The 26161-nt window shown below is 42.7% G+C and overlaps 1 protein-coding gene across 2 annotated transcripts in view; it reads left to right on the forward strand.

The window, feature by feature from the left end:
• Window positions 1–26161, forward strand: part of STAP1 (signal transducing adaptor family member 1) — a 618379-nt gene that overhangs the window by 171238 nt on the left and 420980 nt on the right. For both annotated transcript variants that reach the window (XM_069630495.1, XM_069630496.1), the window contains exon 4: window positions 11933–11989. In XM_069630495.1, coding sequence (XP_069486596.1) covers window positions 11933–11989 — 57 coding nt within the window. The remainder of the gene's footprint in view (window positions 1–11932; window positions 11990–26161) is intronic.

Consider the following 26161-nt stretch of genomic DNA (forward strand, 5'->3'; position numbering starts at 1 on the left):
GTTCTGGCTGCATTAGGCCTGTGCAGGACGCTTATGTGTGCAGCTAGGCCAATTTTCGTGGGTATAGCTGCTTTTTATCAGAATGTTGAGGTGTTCATGAAGTATTGTTCGTATGTGAGCAGCTAGGCCGAAATTGATTGAAGGGTGTAGCTGTGCTGTAATTGTGTAGAGAGTGAGTATGGTGATAGGAGAGGTGAGTGTCTGGGCGGAGGTTTTGATCTAAAGAGCTTGCTGTTCCGGATTTCAGGTGCCCGTTTGCGATTGCTGCGTTCAGAGTCAAATTGTTAGTGACTTAGTCGTATTCAGAGGCATCATTGCTCGGGATCTCTTGAACATTTGTTGGCAGGTTGCAAGGTTTCAGCTGCCTTAGATGGTCTTAATCGGCATTTCTGGAAAGAGCAGGGTTTTTAGAGCTTTGCAGAAGGCCATGCAGTCTTCGGTGTGCAGAATATGTGGGGGGAGTGAGTTCCACAGAGTTGTGGCCAAGGTTGAGATATCGGATCCTCCGATCTTGACCGAGTTAGAGGTTGGAATCACTAGAAAGAGGGCAGTGCTTGATCTTAGGGTGCGAGATGGGCGGTAGGGTTTTATCTTCTCTTGTAGGTACATGGCAAATTTGCAAGTGCAGGCATCAATAAAATATCTGGGGCAAGACAAGCCAAGTTGATTGGGATTTCAATGCTTTCATTCATACCAGTCACCTCACAACTAGTTTCAACCCGTTCTATTCAGTGGCCATATCAATCCAGTTGGAAGAGGCCTGATCTTCGTTTGAATCAGTTTGGCACTGAAAGTCAATCCTTTCAATAGGTGCCTGCGTTTGCACTGTGTCGAAGGAGTCCACTCATCGGCTAAAGTCCAAAGTATTTTTGCATTGATTAAGATCGAAAATGATCCTCTCTATAATAGATTGCCAACTCACAACATGGGTAGGTCCAACATCCACATCTTTTCTATCCAAATGGACCTGCGCAAGGGCCTCAGCAATGACAGTCTCCATACAATTCAAGGGTGACTGCATCGCCTTTAACACAGCCGAAGTTAAATTAATGTGATCTCCAGGTTGAATCCTAGTCGGAGATACACCTAAAGGACCCACATGGTAATTTACATAAACCACTTCTTTCAGTAGCCAACTCTAGACTTGCCATAGGGATGGACAAAAAAGAGTCATCCTCCTCATTAAATCAGTACTCTCATCTCGAAGGTGTTGTCTTCTCCAAGCACTTCTTGCCATAACATTGGACACACAATAATTTCTTAATCCCACATACGTGGGGAGGTCCTCAGCCCAGGTGGCATAATTTCCTAGATTTTAATTTTTCATTGGTAGATTCCCTAATGGTCTCTAACTCAACATTCTTAGACTGGAAAGGGAGATCTGCAATTTACCCACCCATAATTCTAACAGAATGCACCCTAGTAGTTGGCATTATGAAAAGTAACCTTCAGTAACAGGGAGAGAAGGGTGACGAGATATAAGTATGTGCTGCACATAAGGATCGCTTGGACGGTTCCATAAACTAACATCCCAAAACCTCTCAATTATGGCATGACCTCTATCACATGCCACATTCCTAGTTATCTTAATACCTTAGGCAGCTTTTCGTCTATTCGCCTATGCCCTCCGTCCAAGCCACAGCAGTGAGGGAGCGAAAAGTGAGGGTGCACAGGCAACAACCCAACCCCAGCTGCCCAAGGGAATGGGCAGTCCAATATCTGCACCCACACTCCACTCACAAGCCCAGACAAAGCCTTCCAGACAACAACGTCAGCGGCAATACAGGCGGGCAAACAGCTTGTCGGGAACCAGTGACCTGCCAGATGCAGCAGAAGGAGCGCCAGCAGCCGGTACAAAAAGGTATGATCATGGAGGAGAAGGAAGGAGAATACGGCAGGTACCGGCAACCAGGAACTGCCAGCAGCAAGCCGCACTGTGGACACGCGCAACTCTGAGCTGCAGCGAGCGTGCTCCCACCATGCTTGCTTACGCTGCCGTGCAGCATGTGAAGATCTAGTAAGCGAGAGCAGGGAGGTCACAGAAGATCAAGTAAGTCCAGGGCAAACTTCAGAAGCAGGAGGTGGTACAGGATAGTACAACTCAAAGGAGGTCAGGCAACTCACGGCAGTGAAGGTTGGAGCCATTGTATGTCCCGAATTAGGGCCACTGGACACAGTGTTCATTTGAAGACACCAGAGATTCAGTGACCAGGCCCAGGACGTTGGGGAAGCAGCTTACCTGCAAGAAGCTGCACCAGTACCTCAGTATCTTGGAAGAGATCACCAGACTGCTCTCTATCCTGGAACTGTGGGTCCAGAAAGTCCATACCGCAGATTCATTGGGAGAGGGTTCAGGAACCCTACAACCAACCCAAAGGCAAAGACAAAGATACTCTGCTAGACTTTAGAACAATGACAAGTGTTAGCCCAACTCGGAACTGTGTAAGAGACTCTTTCTTTTTATCGCAATTTGCTTCAAGGAGAGTTATCTGGTCATTCTTTTGTTTTGCATCAACAAAAGCTTCATGAATCTTAACTCTGTATCAGCCGGTTAGTGCTCCCAATCTGGTGCCACATAATGCCTTCATTAGATGGTGGGTACAGAGCAAATGAGTAATACACTTCGTGTTTCTTTCTCATAGACACAACGGGAATGTTCACTTTAAACTTCACTGGTTGAAGTGATAGTGTGCATGGAATGCAGTCTTGAGTCAACCCCATTATCTACAGAGGCATACATCTGGCAACAAGTAACAGTGCACAGTGAAACCGATTCACAGTTCTAAGCATGCTGGGGATCGGACGTCAAGAAGTCGCACATTACTCATAAAAAGAACTGTTGCATAAATTAGGTACAAGCAACCTCAAATGGGGACCCAATGATTTCAATTACCCATGGTACTCTAGCAGTACAATGAAATAATGTATTGAGAAACACAACATTTGAAAACAGCGTGTGTTTCTTTGCATCTACTCCAGAGTCCAAATATCAACAGGTAAGCTTAAAATGTCATTGCTGCAGCCACCATGGCTTCTTAATGTAACATCTGTCTGCATCGCCCTGGCAGCCCGCCCATACAATCAGCTGCAATGGCTTCATTGTCATTCAGACTTAAGAATAGCAAATTGCAACATTGTGCACGCGAAACCATTAAGTCAGAGGTTGACAGGATCAGTGCAATCGCTGGTATGGCTCAGCTGTGTTTTCCTTTTGGAGGACTTGCTGTGAAGCTTTTCCTGACAAGGTTTCTGCTTAGTGCGGGTCTCATGCAGATAAGGGCGAGCCTTCCCAGACGCCACCCTGCCTGTTGGTGAACACCAGGCTAGGTAACCCCTGGATGAACTGCCAGAAAACGCAGGAAAACCTTGCAAAGGGAGGGAAAAATCCTGTGAGCTGGAAACAGGAACAAGGATCCAGTGGCTACACAGCAGACACGCAAGCAGGACTGAAGAATTCCAGGAGTCCGTAGATCAAAGAGTAGAATCTCCAACAAGAGAAGAGGGAGCCGACATAGGGAAGAAGAAGGCAGAAGGCAACGGCTTAAGAGGTAGGAAGCTTACAGGAAGGAACAGAATATAGGGATTCACTAAGGAGCGCTGAGATGGGTATCCCAAAATATTGAGCGTTGAGACGACGAGAGCTCCGGTCAGTGTCTACCTGATGACTGCGGGGTGCTGCGGCCGACGCTAGAATGCCTCATTCACTAGACCGTTCAACCCGCTTCTGGGTGGACAAACAGAGCGCAATGTTGGAACGGAAAATGGCACCCGCATCCGAGAACAAAGTTTCCATGAAGAACATAACGACCACGGGCGGTAAGGCATGACAGAGGTATGCATATGTCCTGCAGCCTCCATTACGTGTCAGGGCTCTGCAGGGAATGCAGTACAGTTCCTTAAGTTCACTGACTGTATACAATGTAACCCCTATAAAACTGCTAGGATTGTGAACACATTTTAATCTGCACCAGATCCTTGCTGCTAGACACATTTTAAAAGAAAGAAATGTTTAAAAAAAAAGGTAGCTGGCGCTCCTCTCCAGAAAGAACATGGCATGATAACCTGTTCTGAGATGAGAGTTTGCAGCACACGCTTTTTGCTCACTGTAGCTTTCACAGATGGGAAATATCCATTTGCATATCAGTCTTTGTCGCACCCACATGGGCAGTCCAGCACCGAAATGCTATGGCAATTCCTCTCTGAACAAGAGTGCCAACAGCAACCCCATACACGTGTTTCAGCCTTGTTGGGCCTCATCAGTGAGGTGAAGCTGCGCCTCTCTGAGCACCGTGAGCAGGGAGTCCACGTCTGGGTGCCCCAAAGTAACTTAGGGTGACCAACCCAAAGTCCCTTGCAAATATTTAAAAAAAAGGTAGCTGGCGCTCCTCTCCAGAAAGAACATGGCATGATAACCTGTTCTGAGATGAGAGTTTGCAGCACACGCTTTGCTTTTTGCTCACTGTAGCTTTCACAGATGGAAAATATCCATTTGCATATCAGTCTTTGTCCCACCCACATGGGCAGTCCAGTACCGAAATGCTATGGCAACTCCTCTCTGAAGAAGAGTGCCAACAGCAACCCCATACACTTGTTTCAGCCTTGTTGGGTCTCATCAGTGAGGTGAAGCTGCGCCTCTCTGAGCACCGTGAGCAGGGAGTCCACGTCTGGTTGCCCCCAGGTAACTTAGGGTGACCAACCCCAAGTCCCTTGCAAATATTAAAAAAAAAGGTAGCTGGCGCTCCTCTCCAGAAAGAACATGGCATGATAACCTGTTCTGAGATGAGAGTTTGCAGCACACGCTTTTTGCTCACTGTAGCTTTCACAGAAGGGAAATATCCATTTGCATATCAGTCTTTGTCCCACCCACATGGGCAGTCCAGCACCGAAATGCTATGGCAATTCCTCTCTGAACAAGAGTGCCAACAGCAACCCAATACACATGTTTCAGCCTTGTTGGGCCTCATCAGTGAGGTGAAGCTGTGCCTCTCTGAGCACCGTGAGCAGGGAGTCCACGTCTGGTTGCCCCCAGGTAACTTAGGGTGACCAACCCCAAGTCCCTTGCAAAAATTTTGAAAAGAGGTAGCTGGCGCTCCTCTCCAGAAAGAACATGGCATGATAACCTGTTCTGAGATGAGAGTTTGCAGCACACGCTTTTTGCTCACTGTACCTTTCACAGATGGGAAATATCCATTTGCATATCAGTCTTTGTCCCACCCACATGGGCAGTCCAGCACCGAAATGCTATGGCAATTCCTCTCTGAACAAGAGTGCCAACAACAACCCCATACACGTGTTTCAGCCTTGTTGGGCCTCATCACAGATGGGAAATATCCATTTGCATATCAGTCTTTGTCCCACCCACAATGTTTAGAAAGAAATGTTTAGTTGGGCTTTTTGTTACTTCGTTCTGACCACATCTGATGAAGAAGTCTATGAGATTCCAAAAAGCCAAGAGCATTGTACAATATTTTCAGTTAGTTCAATAACAGGTATCTTTTTGTTAATTACTTTATTTCGGCAGAATATGCTATAAAAGTTGATAACAGCTACAAACAAGATTAAAACATTTCATTCCAAGTATATAAACCTATTAAAAAACAATACTGTGTGCAAAAGATGCAAACAGTGCATAAACAACAGTACAAGATTCAGAAGCTTACAGTCATAATCAAAGTGCAAGTAGTCAAATAAGTAACATTCAAAACACATACTAAAACCTTCAATACAGATCAAATCTATAAAAAGAAAGCCTATTCATTGAAAATCATAATGTATCTATGTGATCACTACGCCGCCCATAATGTCGACTTTCAAAAAGCCGACTTGCATTACGGCGCAGTGACTTTGGGCCGTAGCGCAACCGGCCTTCCCCTCCCATCCTAACTTACCTTTCGGCGGCACACTTGTGTGTGCGGTGGACTCATCTCTGTTCCTGCAGCACAAGTTCCTTCCACTTACGTGGGTAGGAGCTGGCGCCGCTCTGTCTTTTTTAAAGCTTTGCTTTTTCCTTTTTTTAATAAACTTTCTCATCCCCCAGGAACACCCCCGAAACCCCTGACCTCCATTACCCCAAACAAGGAGAGCAGGGGACACCACTGCAAACCCTGCTCTGCTTATTCGATGTAATGGGGGTCGGGACTTTGCGCAGTATTGGTAATGTCGCCATTTTTGACCAATACCATCATAACAATTAGCTGCTTAAACCTCTAGTGTGTGATCATGACTGCATTTTCTGATTTTTATGGCAGCCTTTAGGAATGAAAGCAGTGCCCACGCCACATAAGGGCTCTCTGCCTTCAAAAGAAAAAATAGGGCTGGACGACATTACACAAAATTCATCTTCCTTATAACTGGTAAAGTTGTACGTTGTCTAATAGAGGACTAGGAAGTACAAAACATTACAAAATGTATAATATCTTCTAATTGGTAACCACAAAGAGGGCAACTACCATGTTCACGTACCCCTTCCAATTTACAGTAACTGATCTCAGCAGAAACAGGTTAAAGCGGGTCCTAGTGATTGCCCAGCAAGCATGTAAGTGGTTAGCAAAAATTAAATAGAGCTGGATCATATCCACTGAACTAATCAGTGACAGCCTCCTATTTGCAGGAATCAACAATGCACTTTCTTCTCCCAGTTGGGTAACGCTTTCCATAAAACTGTTCTTTAGACTAGCGGCATGTTCAGCACTTAGCAAATTAACAGGTGGGAACAATGAGGAAACATTAGACTGAGATAAGAAACCACTGATATACTTTAACCAACGGATCCTGTTCCAGCCTTCTGCCCCGATAATAGCTCTGAGCATATGATGTGTCAAGACCGCCCTCGGGTTAGACCAGGCCCGTAGCCAGAAATAGAATGGAGCCAAAAGCCAGTCATCTTCCAATAGCACAAGTCCCATTTCGGCAGGAATAGAATAATCAGGAGTCAAGCTGGGCAAACCCAACAGCTCTCTCAAGAATCTATTTCCTCTTACTTGCAGTGCAGAGACACCTTCAAAGCCCCACAAACATGCACCATAGCAGGTTGCTGCCTTGGTTTGGCCCGTGTACACCATCAAAATCAAATGTAGGGGTTGACCACTTGGTCTTAAAACGGGAGACTGCACCCAAAGATTGACCTATGCGAACCTCCTGCCTACTCACACAGGTTTTGCCAGTAACCGATTGGGAGAACTGAACACCCAAATAATCAAATTTGTTCACCCTAGGGATATGGGCACCATTACTCAACATTGGGATGCATCTTTATATGCTTGCTGCCTGAGCCACAAGCCATAACAGCTGATTTTGCTGTGTTGATCTTTAAATCAAGGGAATTCATGAATACAGTATACTTATTAATCAGCCTCTGGAGGGCGTTCGGGGTGCAGGCTAATAAAACGGTGTAATTGGCGTAGGCCAATATAGACAATGCCCTGTTGCCCACTGTCAAACAGTCTGCACCCGTTTCCATGAGGGCATCATGGAGTGCGTTAATATACTGCATAAACAGGACAGGGGCCAAAACACAACCCTGACGCACCCCCAGATTTACATCAAAGAAGGGAGTGCACTGGTCCTAGTCTCCAAAATGAACACACGCCCTGTTGCCCGAGTATATACATCTAAGAATTTAAACAATATCAGTAGGGCAATTCAAGGACCCGAGCACCACCAACAACCTAGCTCTGTTGACCATGTCAAAGGCGGTACTCCGGTCCATGAAGGCCAAATAAACTGTCTTCCGCTCTCACAAAAAACGATTTACCCAAAAGCATAATACAGAGGAACTCCACTCTTTGAGATCCAACTACTTGTTAAACTGATATTTATTGTTGCACCAGGACCCACGTGCAATGACCCTAGAACCATATGCTCTATGACAAAAAGTAAACCAATGCATGGACTTTCTTCCTAGCAATCACTACAGCAGCGGTTTGTATAATTAGTGTGTGACTTCATGTTGTTACAGGACGGCACCGGAACACACTGGAATCTTTTTTTCTGTTGAGGGTGTTGCCCTTAAATGTGGTCAATTATGGATCAAAAAGGGATTCAATAAAATATAACGGGGAAAGAGGACAAAAATAGCTAATACATATGTCACAGTGGAAAGATGTAGTGTGCCTGATTGAAAATCCCAAAGAATACACTTTCAGAGAATACAATCTATATAATCACAATTTGTGGAAATTCTTCCGCACACCTTCCTTACATAGGAGGAAGTAAATTCATTCATGCATCCCAGCATCAACCCATTCAATTCCAGAGGTGCGTATGTAGTCCTTTTTTCCTTTCGTTTGCTGCTGGCTCCTTATTCTCTTTCCACTTGTCTCCTTGCGAGCCATTATGTTCATGTGGTGGTGTGTCCTTTATCGAGAGTGTTTGCTCTCACAAAGAACTCTTGTAGATCAAAGGACTGTGCTGTGAATGACTCTGAGATGCAGAAAGCATGCAGAAGCCTTCAAGTCATATATTTCTGTCAGCCATGTTAGGCAAGTTCTTTTCACTGGTCTGCCCTACCCATTGGGAGTCATCACTTGGTTTCCCCTACCCGTGCAGAATAGTTTCTGCATTTCCTCATATTTCTTTATTTTGCTAATATCTTTTTTTAATTAAATTGTTTATTACTTGATTCAATTGTATATACCATTTTTACAAGTCACTTTCGTCAAGTTCCAATAGACAATAAAACCAGGGCAAAGTTAATTGTACATATACAAAGCATCCCAAATTTTTCCTTCCAGGAATCATTCAAAAGTAACATAGATACAAAATAAAAAAATATCTACAAACCCAGGCAGCACCTGCAACAAGGTAATTATTGGTTCCCTATTTGCTATAATGAAATGCTATACTTTCGAATCATAATTGTTGAGACATAGAAAGAACCAAATGAACCAGGATTGGACACAAATGTGTTTTAGTACACCAGTTAATGTGGGCAGTGTCTCTTTATTCTGCTGCTACAAGATGTACAATCATTACATTATTCAAACCTTTGGCATGAAACTATGAAGTATTAAAAGCTGGCCCACTGTGTTCTTACAGCAGGGCTATAAAATGCCTGCATAAACAGGTAATGTCATGCTGTTACCCGCATTTTAACCCTCATCACTCTTATATGAGAGTCATGAAAGTGTGGATTAAAAATCTATCCGGTTTACAGATACAATTAAACGGATAGGTTTTCCCACGCATATTCACCCTTTCATTCCTTCTTCCATACAATCATATTCAAGCCCCCAGTCATAAATCATCATAGGTCCATGTTCCCCCACTCATCCTCACAGCAATACCCGTTCATCATTTATCCTCACTTACTTTCACGTACACAAAAGGCAGGCGGATTGGCATTGCCAACGATTGTCACTGTCATAGTGACTTGTTAGTCTCTCACTCTCAGGCCGCAGTGTTGTGATCATCTTATTTAAGAGTTGTAAATCTACACTACAGAAGATGCTTTCATTTATATAATCAATGATCCCCCTCCCCTTGGTTGCATATAAGCAACCAAAATATCTAGCGCAGACCCTGACCAGAAGCACATTTCCAATGCATCAAGTTGAAATATGACCCGAAAACATACAAATGCAATGTGAGGAGCCGCAAAACCTGCCAGAACATCTGCACTTCATCCACTATAAGAACCCCCAAAGCTGCATAATACAGATTCAAGGGACGTACAACCGGAAAATCATGCAATATCGTGTACCTCATCCAGTGTAAGAAATGACCACAAGCAAAGTAAGTGGGTGAAACCTGTCTGGAACTGGACAAAAGAATGAACCTACACAGGCATACCATCTCAAACCTCCAAACAGAAACACTGTTAGGACACCGCTTTAATCATGATGGAGACAGACACATGGATCCGTCGGTTTTAATACTGAAGGGAGATCTCCCATTTACAACACGAAGAAGTACATGCAGACACAAGTACTTGAAGAAGCAGGACCTAAAGAACAGAGGTTTGAATAGTAACTAAGGTGAACGGTAATGTCTAGCCTATTAGACATTATTCTATACAAAGACTGTACTCTTCACATTTTGTAAGTGCTAGTAATTATACTCTGTTGCCAAGACTTACTTCACAGTGTGGTCCTTCCCTAGAAGAATCGAGCAAACACTATACATACCAGTGTAACTCATTTTTTGTAAGGTATTATTATGTGTGAGAACCATTTCAGTCAGCCTGTATTGGGCCATCAGAACAAGTAGACAATATTTTCAAATGTTCATTTTTTATGCATAGTGTTTCAGCAGTGCCCCTTTTCCTGTAAACATGAATACATTAGAAAACATCCTTTCTTTTCCTTTTTAAACCATGCACTGTGAACGATATTTACCATGAACAGAAATATACTGTTTTCAAGTCCACTAGGCCTCCATATTAGAAAGCCTGTCTCACATGTGTGGGAACACCAAAACACAAGACTGCTTTAATTGTGTAAATTCAAACATCTATTTAAACAGCATACTGCTTCTAAATGCTTTGTCTGCAAACTAATGGTTCTGTGGTGTAGGGTTTCACATCTTAGATAAGGTGATCAGAGCGCTGTATTCCATGCATGCCATCCTTGGTAAAACTCTCAGAATGTGTCTCTGCCCTCACATCTGCCTGTTAACATCAGCTGAAGAAGGTCTTTGGGGCTTCTGAAATCTAATACATTTCCCATTACAAAAGAATATACTGTTACTTCAATAAAAGATGTCATTACTTGTCATTTTGTGATTTTTTTTAAGCCTGGATTTACACAGCAACACACTTTCTTTTATCACTCTGCGAGCCTAAAGTCGAGATACCTTCTCAAAGCCAGTGTTAAAAGGGGAATCAGCAAAAGGTTCTCACGTTCACGCAGATGTAGAGAAACACAAAACCCTCTTCAAGAGGATCAGAATAGGTCAAGCAGAAAATCTTTGCCAAGCCTAGGAGAATGACTCACTAAACTCGCAATTCCTGACAGATCCTCACTAGGGCCAGTGTATGCAAGGATGTTTGCCACAGTAGCTGATATACATTTTGTCTTCTACTAACCTGGCAAGTGGTAAGCTTAGCTGCACGCAAAATATGACACCCCTGCTGTTGGCACCATAGGTGTCGCCGTAGTCTAGCCTTGTCCTACAACTGGGTGTGCCAGGATGTAATATTGCCAGGCTGGCCAGGAGGCCATTTAAGGCTCCCCTGTAAAAACAAAATGATTGTAGGTGCAATTACAGAAATTGTTTTCTTATCTAAAAGGTCTTGGTTGGACAGCGCCCCTATGGAGCTCCTGCCTATCAGGGGCGCAATGTTAAAGGAAGGGGTAAACTCCTTCCATAAGGCTTTTACGCCTTTCATTAACATCACATCCCATTTTTATCAATTGGTATAGCGGTGCACAGGGACAGAGCACAACTTGCTTTTGCGCCTCTTCCCTTCCTCTCCGCCACACAAATGCCCCAGCATTTGTGCCGGCATACATTTTCATGTCGGTGCAAATGCTGGGGATCCGGTGGACTCCATAGGGATCCATTGTAAATGCTTGTTTATGATTAAACGCTGCCTACCATGTGAGCATGGTAGGCAGCATTTAAAATGGATCCCTGTAAGGTCCGCTTGCTTTGTGCTAGTTTACTCATTTGCACAGAGGAGGGCAAATGCGCAGGGCAAAAGGTGTCATCCGTTGCCTTTTGCCCTGCATTTTTGCACTCCGCCAATTACCAAAATTTGGCAACAGGGAACCGCCTGGGTGTATCTCTATACGTAACGGCTCCAAGACGCCAAATTAGTCTTTGGAGCGAAATTACCTCCAATGTATGTTCTTTTTCCTCAGTAGCACGCATTCTCTAATTGAGTATCAAAGGTCCACATGTGTTCTTCAATTAGACCTGTATCTTTCTGGAAAGTATTTTCTTTGTCATGTGGTCATCATGATAGCTGTTTTTCTGTACACTTCTCTTTTAGACGGAAACACCCGAAGATGTGGAGGAATGGAAAGGATTCATTCTGACAGTGACACAGGTAGACACCTCAATAATAAAATGTACAGATTTTACTATATGCCAGTCGATGCGTGCTGCAACTTTAGCTTAACCTACTGCAATAATACTAATTCATTATTCCAGTCAGGTGGCGGTAGATGGTCATGCAGTGGTAGGTATTGAATGGAACACAGGGTGTAGTCTGGAACTGACAGGTTGATGATCCCTTTCCCTCCAGACGCTGACTCACAGACCCTTTGTGCAGCTAGAGAAGAATAACATACACATGATAGAATAGCTTGTTCAACTCTTTAGGGACCATTCAACATAGCATGCAATATAGCTCAGAGAGTTAAGTGCTCCCTGTAGACATCTTTGTTAAGGTTGTAGGAAGTAGATTCCAATACCGATGTGCTGACTCAGTTCTACTTCCTACTGAGGTTGATACATTGATTGGGTGATACCAACACCAATGACTATAGCTTAGCTTAGCTAGCTCTAGCTATGAGGAACCTGGCATGAAGTGCTTTGTGAAAACATTTGGTATTATTATGAATTCACCATAGGGCTAGGAGTAGCAGATGTGACAGTGCATACATTTCGGCCCTCCTCCCCCACATGACATCACACAAGGTGACATCAAAATACCTGTGTGGACCCCCATAACATCACATGAAACAACATAAAATTACAGCTGGACCTGTTTACTCGTGACCTCAGTGTAAGTGATGTGTAAATTAGCTGTGGTCCTGGTCCCCCTGGTGACATCACAGAAAATTGAATTCCTCAAAGACAACCAAAAGTTGGATCAACAAAATGAAAAAAATTACTGAAGCAGAAAAGGCTTCTATAGTAACCACCTATATATTAATACAGCAACCGCATGCCAAGCACATTATCAGGGTCAACCATCCAGTGCTCAGGTGCAGTCTTATGCCTATGTTCAGCATCCACATGATAAGTTCACCTTACTATCCCGGGCCACCACATGCAAGATGCAGAGTAAAATGTTTAGGTACAACCATATTATAGTCGATTGTAGATATCTCATGCTCAGTGTCTACCAAGGCACTGCAATCATGAGTTGAGTACAGCTTCCTTTACCCAATCATCACATGCACCGATAAAGCCATCATTTTCCAAAAACATCCTCATACCCAAATACAGCCATAGATTAGTCTGATCCAATGGGTGAATCCGTGCAGGACTAAATAGATGTCATCCAAGCAGACAAAGAGAGAGTTCTAGGATCTTCAGTGGAACGCAGGGTGAGATTTGCCATGTCCAACATGATCAGGCCGATGCAATGGCAACTAGATATCATGGATGCCCTTGTTACTAGAATCTGACCTGGCGGATATTTCAGTAAAAAAATCCAAGTGCCTCCCAAATAAGTGACACAGAGGCCGTGACCCTAGCTTTGAAGAGACACACATCTGTTACCCACTTAGCCCTAGAGTATTTCCAAATGTACAGAGACTGCTCTCCTGTAGGCCAAGTCCACCATTGAACAGCTTAGGCTGCTTCAATGAAAAGGATATTGCTAGGCCACTTGGTGGCACTTTAAAAACAAGTAAAACTATGAAAAACCATAACCCTAGACAACAATGCGCATGGAGAATATATATGGTGAAGCTAAATTATGTCTTTAATGTGAAGTCACAAATAAATCCAAGCCAGAGAAAGTTGTCTATGAAGTTGCTCCCTGCTTAATACCACATTTGCCTAACACCAACTAGCTGAAATGTGTTTTGACCCTACTTCAGGTCTTTTTCAAGGCAGGAACTGTATTACATAATAAATCAGGGCTCAAACGATTAGGTTTGGAATACAAGATCCGCAATGTATCCTGGTGCCCTTCAAGGGGGTGTTTAACTAGTAACGTTGTCCCATGTCAGTGGAGACAATAACCAGGCTTAGACTGCTGCTGCCCCATCACAGCTTGCTAAGAGGTACTGCATGGCGTGTATGTGAAAATGCGCGTTCAGTGCTTTAGCAGTGAGTATCCTGGTCAACCATGCATAGGTTGATGTGCACAGATTGAAGAAAGTTGCTGTACAACATATGGGCAACTGATCGGTACCTAGTATCTTGAGCGTGACAGTTTGATGTGTTGAAACACAGATGCGTATAGTTCATCATAATAGACAAGAGAGACGCCTAAAGGCCCTAAACCATGGACCGATGAACTATACGCATCTGCGTGTCAACACATCACACCGTCACGCTCAAAAAACTAGCTACCACTCACCTCTCTTCCTCCTGCTCCTCCTACAAGAGGAGGGTTCTGCATCTGTTAAGCTCTGCGTCTCTCTCTCTCTCTCTCTCTCTCTCTCTCTCTCTCTCTCTTTCTCTCTCTCTCTCTCTCTCTCTCTCTCCTGTCACAGGGAGGGACTTCTCACTGCTTGCTGAATCTGCACACACAGAGGGTCAGAATCCACACCAATCATCCTTAAGGGTCATTTCCAGTCATTAGATACTTCAACTCCCATGTAGCCAACAAATGTAGTACTGAAATCTTGGGGATAGGGAGTATAACAACAGTCCCTTCTTAGGGACCTCGTGTGCTGTAAAGTAGGTTACCCCCCCAGTGGGTTCCCGCTTGCCCTGTCCCGTAAGGGGTGGTGGAGGTTAAGCTTAGTGGGCTCACCTCCCTAGTTCCAATGGGGGGGCTTGCCCTTGGGCAAACCCAATCACCACACCCCTCCTGCGCACAATACAAATACCCAGACACATTTGCCTGCTGTTTAAGGAAACGTTCAAAGTGGAAGTTTCAACTTCTTCCTACACTTTTATTTTAAAATGAAACCATTCCAGAATGATTTCTTTTGAAAATGAAAGTATAGGAACGGTAAAACTTAATTAAAAAAAGTAGAGATGCACTGCTACCAACCTCTCCAGCCCACTTCGACCACTGCTTTTCCTGGATTTGTCACAAAGGTGTATAGGTATTTATAGGGCCATCAACCTCGGGTGACAAAATATTAAGTGTTACTGGCTAGTTTGCTAAAGTCGCCACCAGAAGAAGGAATTGATATGTGTAATCAAGTCCCATGCTTCAGTTTAAAGGATGGGACTGGGGTCACCGTATAGGCCAAGGGGCACCACTGGCTCTATGATCCAGGCCCTGGAGGAGGTGCATGCCAGATCTCCCTGGTCCATCCCTATTATGCATGCTTTGAAGGTGACATACTTGACCAAGTTGATCAAACATAACAATGGAAACACTTTCACTTCATCATTTACTAAGGCAACAGATATAAACTTGGTTTTACATTTCCATAGCCATCAGCAATTGAGTTTAGGGAAATGTGATTCAATGTATCCACTTTTGGCGAATTTGCCGAAACTGCAGTGAATTGAGAGATTTTGATAATGCAACAACCAAACTTGCCAACACACTGAAGCCTAGGAATAACTCTTTCCAAATAATAAAATCGGCACGTAAACATGAACAGCATTTACATCGATCTACCCTCTTTACTCAGAGAACATCAGAGCTTGAAGCTGAGTTTGATTAAAACCCATGACCACATTTTGTCTAGTTACTTATAAGATTTGTCAACTCTTCAGAAGAAAATGCCAACCAGTGAAAGATCATATACCCAGTCAGGGGTGTTGTTAGGTCCGGAATAGGTCTGGGGCTACGCTAATGTTGAGACTGTCGGGACTCAGGGCTAGCTAACATTTTGGTTGTAGCTCTGGGGCTTCAATCCGGGGCTACAACTAAAAGACCTGGGGCATTAGCCCCCTCAGCCCCACCTTAGCAATGCTTCTGTACCCAGTGAGGAGGTCCTTTTGTTTGCTTGCAAAAAGGGATGAACTGTTGCCAAACAGATTGTCAGAGCATACTTTGAGCCCACATAGAAAACCATGGGGGAGTTCTGTGGCTCTACCCCTGACAGGGCCATTATCCTTGTGGCAGATATTATTCTTATGATTTTACCAGTGTCTCAAAAATATGTACTCTTAATACATTTAAATGGGAAGAAATGTTTTTGTAAACTGTCCATCTGACACTGGTGAGTTTTTAGAAGGATGGCGTGTTATGCTTGTTGATTGTCCCTAAAATTACTTGTTCTAACATTTAGCTTGTCCATTTTCTTCAGAGCACTAGGCAAGCCTCTGTCCTTTACTGCTAATATGAGGAAAAGTAACACAAAATACTTTTGTTTGACAATTTTCAAAGCACCAACTAATGATATTGGCTGCTTTCATGCACAACTTGAAGTTGCAAGTACTTTTTAATATTCAGCTGATATTACCGATTCATAAAGGTTACTACACAATTCATGGTTAATCTTTTTTTTTAATTCAGCTCTGAAACATAATTTAGTGGCCCGATTGAATGCATTTTGAAAATCACAGGATTTACATTACCAAGAGCAACATAGCTTAATTTTATCATAATAAAATCCCTCTGCAATTGTATGTAAGGCTCGGAATTTTGGTATATAGAATGCTATATGGTTGGGCTTTGGACTTTCCACCCCTCTGTTGCATGTGACACACTTCATAGTCTGCCATTTGCCTACATTTCTATCCTCTCATTTTCCAAATACTGATTTCATATCCATCAGTGAAACAGTTCTTTGGTTGTGGTTGTTTTAGTTATGCTTTGTTAAAGTTAACAACACTAGTTATTTAATTGTTGTTTTCCCTTCATGTTCTTCATTCCCAGATGTTGTGCTAGGTTGACAAACGGACAACAATACTGTGTTACTTTTTGTGGTCTATGAAATTGATTTCCCTGAGAAAGATAAGATTGGCAATGTGTTACCACAATTGACCAAGCTTCTATTCCTGTTGAAAGGCTTTTTAAAGATCATTCTGGCTATTTTTGCAATAATCCATATGAATAATGCAAATGTTTGTGTTGCATGAATTTGTTAATGATTTTTTATTTGTGACTTTGTTTTCTGTAATTAATCATGCGTTTACTTAAACAAGACGTTGTAACATTGCATGATTACCTGTTACAGTATTTAGGGTCTTTCTGATCCTAAACCTTATTCATAGTCAATATATAATTATATTTAAATGATCTGCAACTAAGACTTGCCTTTTGTTCTATAGTTCTGTTTTAATGTTCATTGTCCTTATATGTATTTGATGCTTCTGAAATGCATACCCAGGCCAAGGCATATTCTTAAGGCATATATACGTTAAATAGATAAGTAATTGAATTGATTGATACCATTCTGGCCTCCGCTAAAGGAACTCCGGGGGCCAGATGTGCACGTGTGAATGCTTCTAGCAACTCTTGAGAGTACAAGATATTACACCATCTCCTCTTCCTTCATGCATGTCCTTGCACTCAATATAGTTTGAATACAACAAAATCAGTGTTTGGAGAAAAAAAACTCTGACCTGACTAATGAAGCCACTGTGATTTATTAAAGAAAGAGACCAACATTGAAGAACGACAATTCCATTTTATATCTAGTCTATTGATACATCTTTGGCACCCCCATGGTTTCAACCAACAACAACATGTCCCTCTGCAGTTAAGTAAACACTGCAGAAGTAAGTGATATTATGTGCTGCATTTTCAAAGGTCCACCTATTGCTGCACTAGTTTCAATAACATATAAACCAAGTTGTAGACAAGGCCCTTTATGAAGGAAAAGGAAACATTTATTTATAGGTATAGCGCACTGCATAAGAATATACCATTGGCATGCAATATGTTTCTATTAATAATTATCTCTCTGGATTTTGTGGAGGTGTACAACCCGTCATGACCCTCTGTAGGTTCTACCAACCTCCACCAATGTTCCCTCTAATTATTTTTCTCTAAGTGCGGAAATGGTTTGCTTTTGTGCAGACATTGGGCCTCATTCCGAGATTGGGGGTAGTCATGGCGCTATTTGCGCCATGACAGCCATCAATAACGCGTCCGACACCCGTATAGGTCAATGGGGACTTACCGGTGTAGTCCGACCTTTGTGGGACCAGTAAGTCCCTATTGAAAATTCCATTCCCCATTCCCATTTCAGCCCTGATAGGGCTCAATGGGAATGGGGAGGGCACAAATAACGGGCTCGCGAATGTGAAGCGCGTTATTTGCGCCCTGGTCCTTTAACAGGTCCCGTCCACAACGGCTGGTCAGACCAGCCATTACTGGAGGGACCCGCTAAGTGACCTTGTAGTTGGGCGGTAAGGGATTACTGGCACCGGTCTCCTTACCGGTGCCCAGTATCCCTTACCGCCCACCTTGGAATGACCCACATTATCTTCCAGATGAGCAACTGACTAACAAGGCAAGCCACTTTGTGAGCATGCAAGGTTAGTGAGCTATCCTCTTCGAGGGGAGAGTGAAAGGGAATCATCCCCTCCTCAGCCTCTGCATTTCTTTACAAATGAGTATAAAAGGTGGATCTTACACCACTATTTCTCAATACAGTGGCTAAAATAATCAAATTATTTATATGGAGTTTTAAGATAAGTCATAAACCAATCTAAGCATTTAGGAACTTCATCAGTATGTAGCAAAAAGAAAGTACTCATGGGCAAAGAAAAATACATGTGACAAAATAAAGCATTGTATGTACACTATAAACAGTGGGTTTAGTTGTGGTTGTTTATTTGTTGAGTGGCAAACACTGCTCAGAACATGTTTTATCCTACTGGGAAAAATATGTGTGTGTTACAAATATTACTTAAAACTCATGATGCTAGGAAAGTATCCAGACAAGTATGTTATTTGCCAGACAGAATAATCACAACCAAAAGAAGTGTTTCAGAAAATATGCCAATAAGAATGTATGCGCCACTAGAATTAAGTGTTTCAAGGGCCATGAGAACATGCCTTTTATAATATGTGTCAGGAGAATAATTGCATAGGGATTGCTGCACAACAGAACATGATAATCTAAATTCCTGTGCCACTGCTTACCAGCAACATCACAGTGCCCTCAGAACAACTCAAACATATAACCAGCTCTACTGATGAGAGGCATAGCAGCCACATTTTCTCCACAAAAACAGGCAACTACTTCCAACACAAAATGAGTAAAAACATACCCAACGAAAAGCAGGAAAAATATGGACACATAGGAGGATAGCCCTCCCCTGCTTCTGCCCATGAGGTTTCACTGATATTTCCAGAGCAGTGGTACCAGCAGAGCTGATTCACAGGTAAAAGCTCTAGTAATATTACTGTCTGATATGAAGAGGTACATTGAGGGGAAAAAACATCTTTCAATGGAAAGAACTTTAGATAAAAAAAATGTTCTGTTCTGTTGAAATAGATTTCCATTTACCTGATAGGTAAGCCTGTTGGCAATGCAAATTACTTTGTAGATCCTCAAACGTCATTCGACTTCAAACTCATAATAACAGGGGGGAAGAGGGGGAAACATTTATCAGAGCCCTGTTTGTAACACTGTCGTTAAAAGTGAAATCACTAGGTACAGAATCTAAGCTACAACTGTTTTGCCCTCACCCCAGCCTAAAAAAAACCTGAACAAAGAGAACTCTCATTGAGCTTCCTTAAGGAGCACCTTTAAAATAAACCACACAGCTTTTATCGATAGGCTAATAGCAACGCTAAGAGGTATAAAAGATGAGTGCCTTCTCCTGCAATAAACTCTTATCAGTTAATCAAGACAGTGGGAATGTCAGATGCTCTAAACACAGAATACATGATTATATTAAAAAAGCCCTCATCGTCTGAGCATGGAAAGGAAACAGAAGGTACAGTTTCCTAGACCGTTACTAGAGGCTTTTGTCCTTTAACTCAAACAAGCATCACATTTTCTTCATTGTACTGTACTGTAATGCTGAAACGTCAGACTTGATATTTAAAGGGGCTCATTTGTCCTTACCATCAAGAAATGTTTGCATGTCTCATAGGCTCCTCTGCTGGGCTCCTACACTGGTTAACAGGGCTTCATAAAAAATGTGTAGGATCCTTTTGGACTGTAAAAGACAAACACTCTAGGATATTGGCATACCCACAATTCTTTGCATGCAAAAATTATAAACCCTCAACATGATACTATGGTCAGTTTCAGAAATGATCATAGATCTGTATATACAGGAACATTTTGCTTCGTAAACATAAATGTTTCTAACATCCTTTCCCCCTTATATTGTTGGATAGCATTAAACATGCTCTGTGAAACTATAAATTTACAGTAGAGAGTTACCATATCATTCTTTAACATCTTTGCCCAATACATGCTGTAAAAGCATTGTAGATTTGAGAATATGTATTTCCCTTATGTTATGCATGAGAAGTGCCTGTAATATTCCCAAACCTATAATTCTTTGCAGGTAAAGCAAATTATATTGCAATTTTGCTCTCTCTTTATAGGGTAATGTTAGCACTGATAAAGTAAGAGTCTGAGCATGAAATGTGCCTGCCCAAAATCCTTAGAGGGCAAATAATATGGTTGGTAAAGTCACTGTTGCCTAGAAAGGGTAATGTAAGCAGGGCTATACCAGAATATCAAGACTAGTTAGTATAATTTAGCTTTCTTAACTGAGAAAGCAAATGGCAGGTAACTCCTGTGTCTTGTGCCTTCTAAATGCTCTGTATTAAAGGTTGAAATTGCTTCTAATGCTCTTCTGAGAAGCACCCCAAGGGAAGCCGGGCAAGCGTACATGCGCGCAGCATGCAGGGAACATAGAATCCTCCATGCATTTCATTTTTTGTAAGTGAGCGAGTTACTTAAGGGGATTTGCACCTTGGCTACTGTAACCATTCTTTAAAAAAAATATATGAATGTTAACGGCAGTTGCAAAATGTTTTGAAACCATGCATAACAAGATCATTATTACGTTTAATGATCCCCTGGACACAGTAAGGGTTTCCAAGTCTTTATTTCAGTTATCGCTCCAGCAGCCCCATGCCTTTCCCATCACCACAATGGTTCTTTCTCTTCAAGCCCAAACATTCTCCCAGGAACAAAATGTGGTGCATGAGCCCACTGCTATATAGAACATCCATGACAGCCCATAGATGACATAATATTGCATTAACTCTGTAAGGTGGGTTATGTCCATAACCTATGTAATATATATATATATCAGACAGCACAACAGAGAAAAAAAAATCGTGCTCCACCATGAGGTACTGCAGGTCCCAGAAATGACAAACTCGAATCTATGTAAAGACACGAGTTTTAATGATGGTAAAAAAAGCAAAAAAGCAAAACACACAGCAAACAAAGCAGGACGCCAAGGATGGGTCCTGAACGACGGGTTTTGCGCTTCCCACATTTTGTTAAACTTGTGTTCTTACCTACGTAGCACACCTCTTTTCCTTCACAGGGTGTGTGACTTCAAAACCTATGTCATATCTACATAACACACCTCCTCTTCTTCACAGTTAAAGACACTTCAACCTAATATCTGTTGTAACCAACACCAATACATTTTTTTCATGACGGCCACCTTCACTTTACTCCACCTCTCACCATTACTCAACAAAACTGTGTTACCCAGATCTTTCACCACCTTCATCGGAGTCGAGAACTTGACAACTCCTTTATCCACTCTCCTTCCTTTCCTTGTCTTCACCATCACACTTTCTTTCAAAACACATTGCTTCCCATAATTCTTTTCATCATACTTTTCTTTGGCCCTCTTTTGCGCATTCAACATCCCCTGTAAAACCCCTCATTGTACATCTCCACGCACTTCCACAAATAGTTTCATCCAACCCGGATGCAACCTAGAATTCAGCACCCTTTTTTTGAAAAGCCTCGAATGGAGACACACCTATCACCTGGTGAAGTGCAACTCTATATTGTACTACACGCTCCATAACAGTCCGTTCCCAATCTCCACCTGACGCAATGGCAATTCCAATCACCTCCACCAGCGTTCTATTGAATCTCTCAACATTTGCATTCCCTTTGGATTATGAAGCGCGTGCTAGAGTGCTCAATGCCATTATCCTCCAAAAACACCTGCAACTCTCTTTCCACAAACTGGGGACCATTATCTGACACTATTTCTCTGGGAAATCCCTCTTTCCAGAACACTGACTCCAGAAACTGTATCCCTCTTTCTAGAACACTGACTCCAGAAACTGTATTACCCTATGGGAACTAATGTCCCTCACAACGCACACCTCAGGCCACTTTGACAACAAATCCATCAAGACAATTAGATACGCTCCTCGGGCTCCCCGAACAGACACAGGACCCAAAATGTCCATAGCATCCACATCCCAAACTGAACTGGGTTGCTCCACAATCTTCATGGGCAGTACCGTGGTACATAGGGCTTTATCACTGTCCAAACATGCCTTGTACCCCTTCAAGAACAACTCTATGGCCCTCATTACAAGTCAGGCGTTAAGGGTTTAACGGCGCCGTCGGCGCCGTTAACCCTTAACGCCTGATTCACACTTTAACGCCTGCTTTTTGCAGGCGTTAAAGTCCAAGGCGCTAAGCGACCTTGGTGTAATTTACGGTGCCGTAATTAGCGCCTTCCCCATCCCCATTATGCCCTATGGGGCAAAAATGGGAATGGGGAAGGGCAAATGGTGAATGGGGAATTACCGCCCCACTCACCTTGGAATGGGGCGGTAATTCCGCCATCCACCATGGCGGAATCCGGCATGGACCATGGTGCTAATAGCACCATGGTCCACCGCTTGAGTTGTAATGAGGGCCTATGTCATGGTCCATCCCATCCCACCAGAAATCTTGCCTTATTAGACCCTTTGTCTTATTGACACCAAAGTGTCCCTCATGAGCGATCTCCAACACAACTCTCTTCATGCCCTTCGGCACCACTTATCACTTTCCCCTAGACAATATTCCTTTCTCCACACTCAATTCTTTTTCACCCTCCTGTACCTCTTCAACTCTTCATCCAGCTCCTCTACCAGCCACCCCAGCTGAACATATTCCATCACTGTCTTCTAAATTGCATCCTCATCACTTTCTTCTCTACAGGCACTTTCCTTGCCAACTTTACTGTTCACAAAAACCTTGCCTTCTTCCTCACACATCATAACATCATTCTCCTCTATGGGATTGCTAGACAAGGCATCGTCAATAACATTTAGCTCACCCTTCACATGCCTTACTTCCATGCCCAACCCCTGGAGACAAGAAATCCACCTGACAATCCTCCTTGAAACTCCATACAATCCTTTTCTTTCAAATATGGCCACTAATGGCTTGTGAACAGTCACTACAACAAATGTTCTTCCCCCACACAAACTGGCGGTATTGCTCAAACCCCCACACACAAACCAAGGCTTCTTTCTCAACAACGTAAGAACATGTGACGCAAAAGCAATTGTGTGCAAATCATACCCTTTTCTTCGCATCAATACATATCCAAGTGCGTTCTCACTTGTGTCAGTGTACAACTCCACTTCCCAATCGACCTTAAATCCCTTTAAAATGGACGCACTCCCCTAAGAATTATTTTTATATCCTCAAATTCTTCATTGGACTTTTCTCACCAAACAGATTTCACACCTTTCTTTATCGATGTTCTCATGGGTTTTGTCCTCTCAGCCAAATCCTTGATACATTTCCCATAGAATTTGACCAACCCCAGATATGATAATAATTCCTTTTCATCACTTGGGGCATTGATCTTCATTATTGCCTCTAAGGTTGCATATTTTGGTTTCACCCCATCCGCCGATAACTCATGCCCCAAATACTGGACTTTCGCAACCATACATTTACATTTCCCACCGAGATAGTCAAACCTAGTTCTGCTATTCTCATCAACATCTCTTTCAGTCGCTCATCATGCTCCACCTCATTCTTCCCCCACACCAATATATCATCCTGATAGCAGCATGTCCCTGACAACCCCTTTAGCAACTTGTGCATACCCCTGGGGAATACACTTGAAGCAGACACCAATCCGAACGGCATCCTTTTACATCGATATAGGCCAAAAGGTGTTATAAATGCAGTTAGGTTCATGGAGTCGGGATGTAGCTTAACTTGATGGTAAAGTGCCTTCAGGTCAAGAGTTGAAAAAATAGCAGCCCCTCCAATTCTCACCAGCAAGTCATCAATTTTGGGGCTTATCCATTCTGCCGCATCAGCCTCCTCAATTATACCTTCATTCATCATATGCTTAAATTCATTTTCCACATCCGCCCTTAAAGCAAGCGGTATGGTGCGCACTCTTCACCTTATTGGTACCGCCCAGGCCTTAATCTAATCAGATGGACAAATCCTTTAAGACATCCCATTCTTTCTGCAAAGACCTCTAGAATCAACTTAACCACCTCAGTCTGAATCATCTGAACTGATATAACTGAACTGCACAACTATTACCTGAGAGGGATGATCAGTATCAAGTCTCAACTCAAGATCGGCGTGGGCATCCCAGGACAGTAAATTCCCACCCTTGGATGTCACTTTAACCATTCCTTGGGTGCAACTCCCACCATATCTGAGCGGAGCCCATAATTCCGCCACTATGTTGATGGCAACGTCCCCATAAGCATGTGCACTCACACCTGCCTCTTGTAGAACACAACAATTACATGTTTCCCTCCAAGTTTCCATATTTACAAGGGTATGAGCTTCCCCGTTACCTATCAGTAATTTGACAGCAACAGTATTAATTGATATCGCCACATGGGGTTTTTCACGTGTGGGCATTAACAGCATTTACTACACACACACCTCCTCTATCACTCCCTTCATCCTGCCAAAAAGTCGTGCAATCTTACACTGCTTTAATACTACCAGTCTTGTTCCAATGCTTGCAACAGCGAGCCACATGACCCTTTCTTCCACAGTCCTTGCATATCACATGATGTGCAAAGCACTCTTGATCGCTAGCCAAATGGTCAGGATTTCCACATCTATAACATCTCTTGACAAAAGATCTCCCTTCCATCCTTTGCTTGAAATCCACCAGGGATGTAATTTCACCAAAATGCCAGGGGTAGCGGAAGTGACATCACATGACCCTTAACCCCCTGATGACATCACAGGAAGTGATGTCATTTGACCCCACCCTGAAGTAATATCACGGGAAGCGATGGAACATGACCTTTCACCCGTTGACAAAACAGGAAGAGGCATCACATATTGTTCACTACGAAAAATATGGTTATGATATCACTATAATGTGATGTACATTTCATACAAGAATGGATCGCCATATGTATCATTAAGATCAGTGTGTATAGGCCCATATTACCAAATTACTGTGAATGCAAGCAAACTTCCATGACCAAATAATAAAGATGTGTTATTATATAGCACTTACGCTTAAGCACCTTTATATAGAAAAAATATACACCCAATATCACCCAGCCTGTGTTGGTACTCCTTTATCGACCTCAGAAGAATGAAAGGCTGAGTTGATGCATTTAAGAACAGACTAAATCAGTGGCTCACCCCCTGAAGTGTGCCTGAAATAAACCTTTAATGAGTCTAGCAATTATTGTATAGAATTCCAGAAAGACACATTACTTGGTATTCCTATTCTTTCTTATTTAGGATCACTGCTGAAAGTGTTACACTTGTGGCACTCCTGTTCTTATTTTTCTCCTTTTTCTAAAGGGGCCTGAACAAGAAAGCCAGAAGTAAAGAGCCACAGGGTGCTGACCACAACCCAGGAGCTTGCATAAAAAAAAAATAAAAAATAAAAAATAAAAATCTTTATTCTTTTTTATTGGTCGCAATGGAGACCACAGAGGTCGCAAGGGAGACCTCAGAGGTCGCAGTTGCGACCCCTAAATGACATCCCTAAAATCCACTTTTTTTTATTTGTCTGTTTAGTCTGTTCTTTATTATTTTGTAATTTTTGAGATTTATTCTGATCAACAGTATTTGCATAGCCGGTGGCAGCCTTTGTAGATTCCGTATCCAAAGCCTTAATGCACTTACCAGTCTGCTCCACCATTTTTGCCACTTAAATAGGTCTCTAATGAAAAATCTACACTGCTTGCTCCTTCCTGTCACAAGGCTTCAGTAATCTTGTGATGGGCACATCAAATCATTAACTGATCCCTGATATGTTCATCTCTACAATGGGTGTAGTCACACTTCATTGCCAAACCACGAAAGACAGTAACACATTCTTCAATTGTTTCTCAAATCTTTTGATCCCTTATGGTGAAGTGAGATCTCGCTAAGAATCTATTTTACTTAACAATTAAATGCTTGTCCAACTTCAGCAGGCTCTGCTAAAAAATAGATACACCCTCTGCTTCTTGGCTCAGTAAATCGGGTTGTTTTTTCAAATATCGTCTGACACT

The sequence above is a fragment of the Ambystoma mexicanum genome, chromosome 6q (genome assembly GCF_040938575.1).
Source record: "Ambystoma mexicanum isolate Mex_15411 chromosome 6q, UKY_AmexF1_1, whole genome shotgun sequence".
NCBI classification, from domain to species: Eukaryota; Metazoa; Chordata; class Amphibia; order Caudata; family Ambystomatidae; genus Ambystoma; species Ambystoma mexicanum.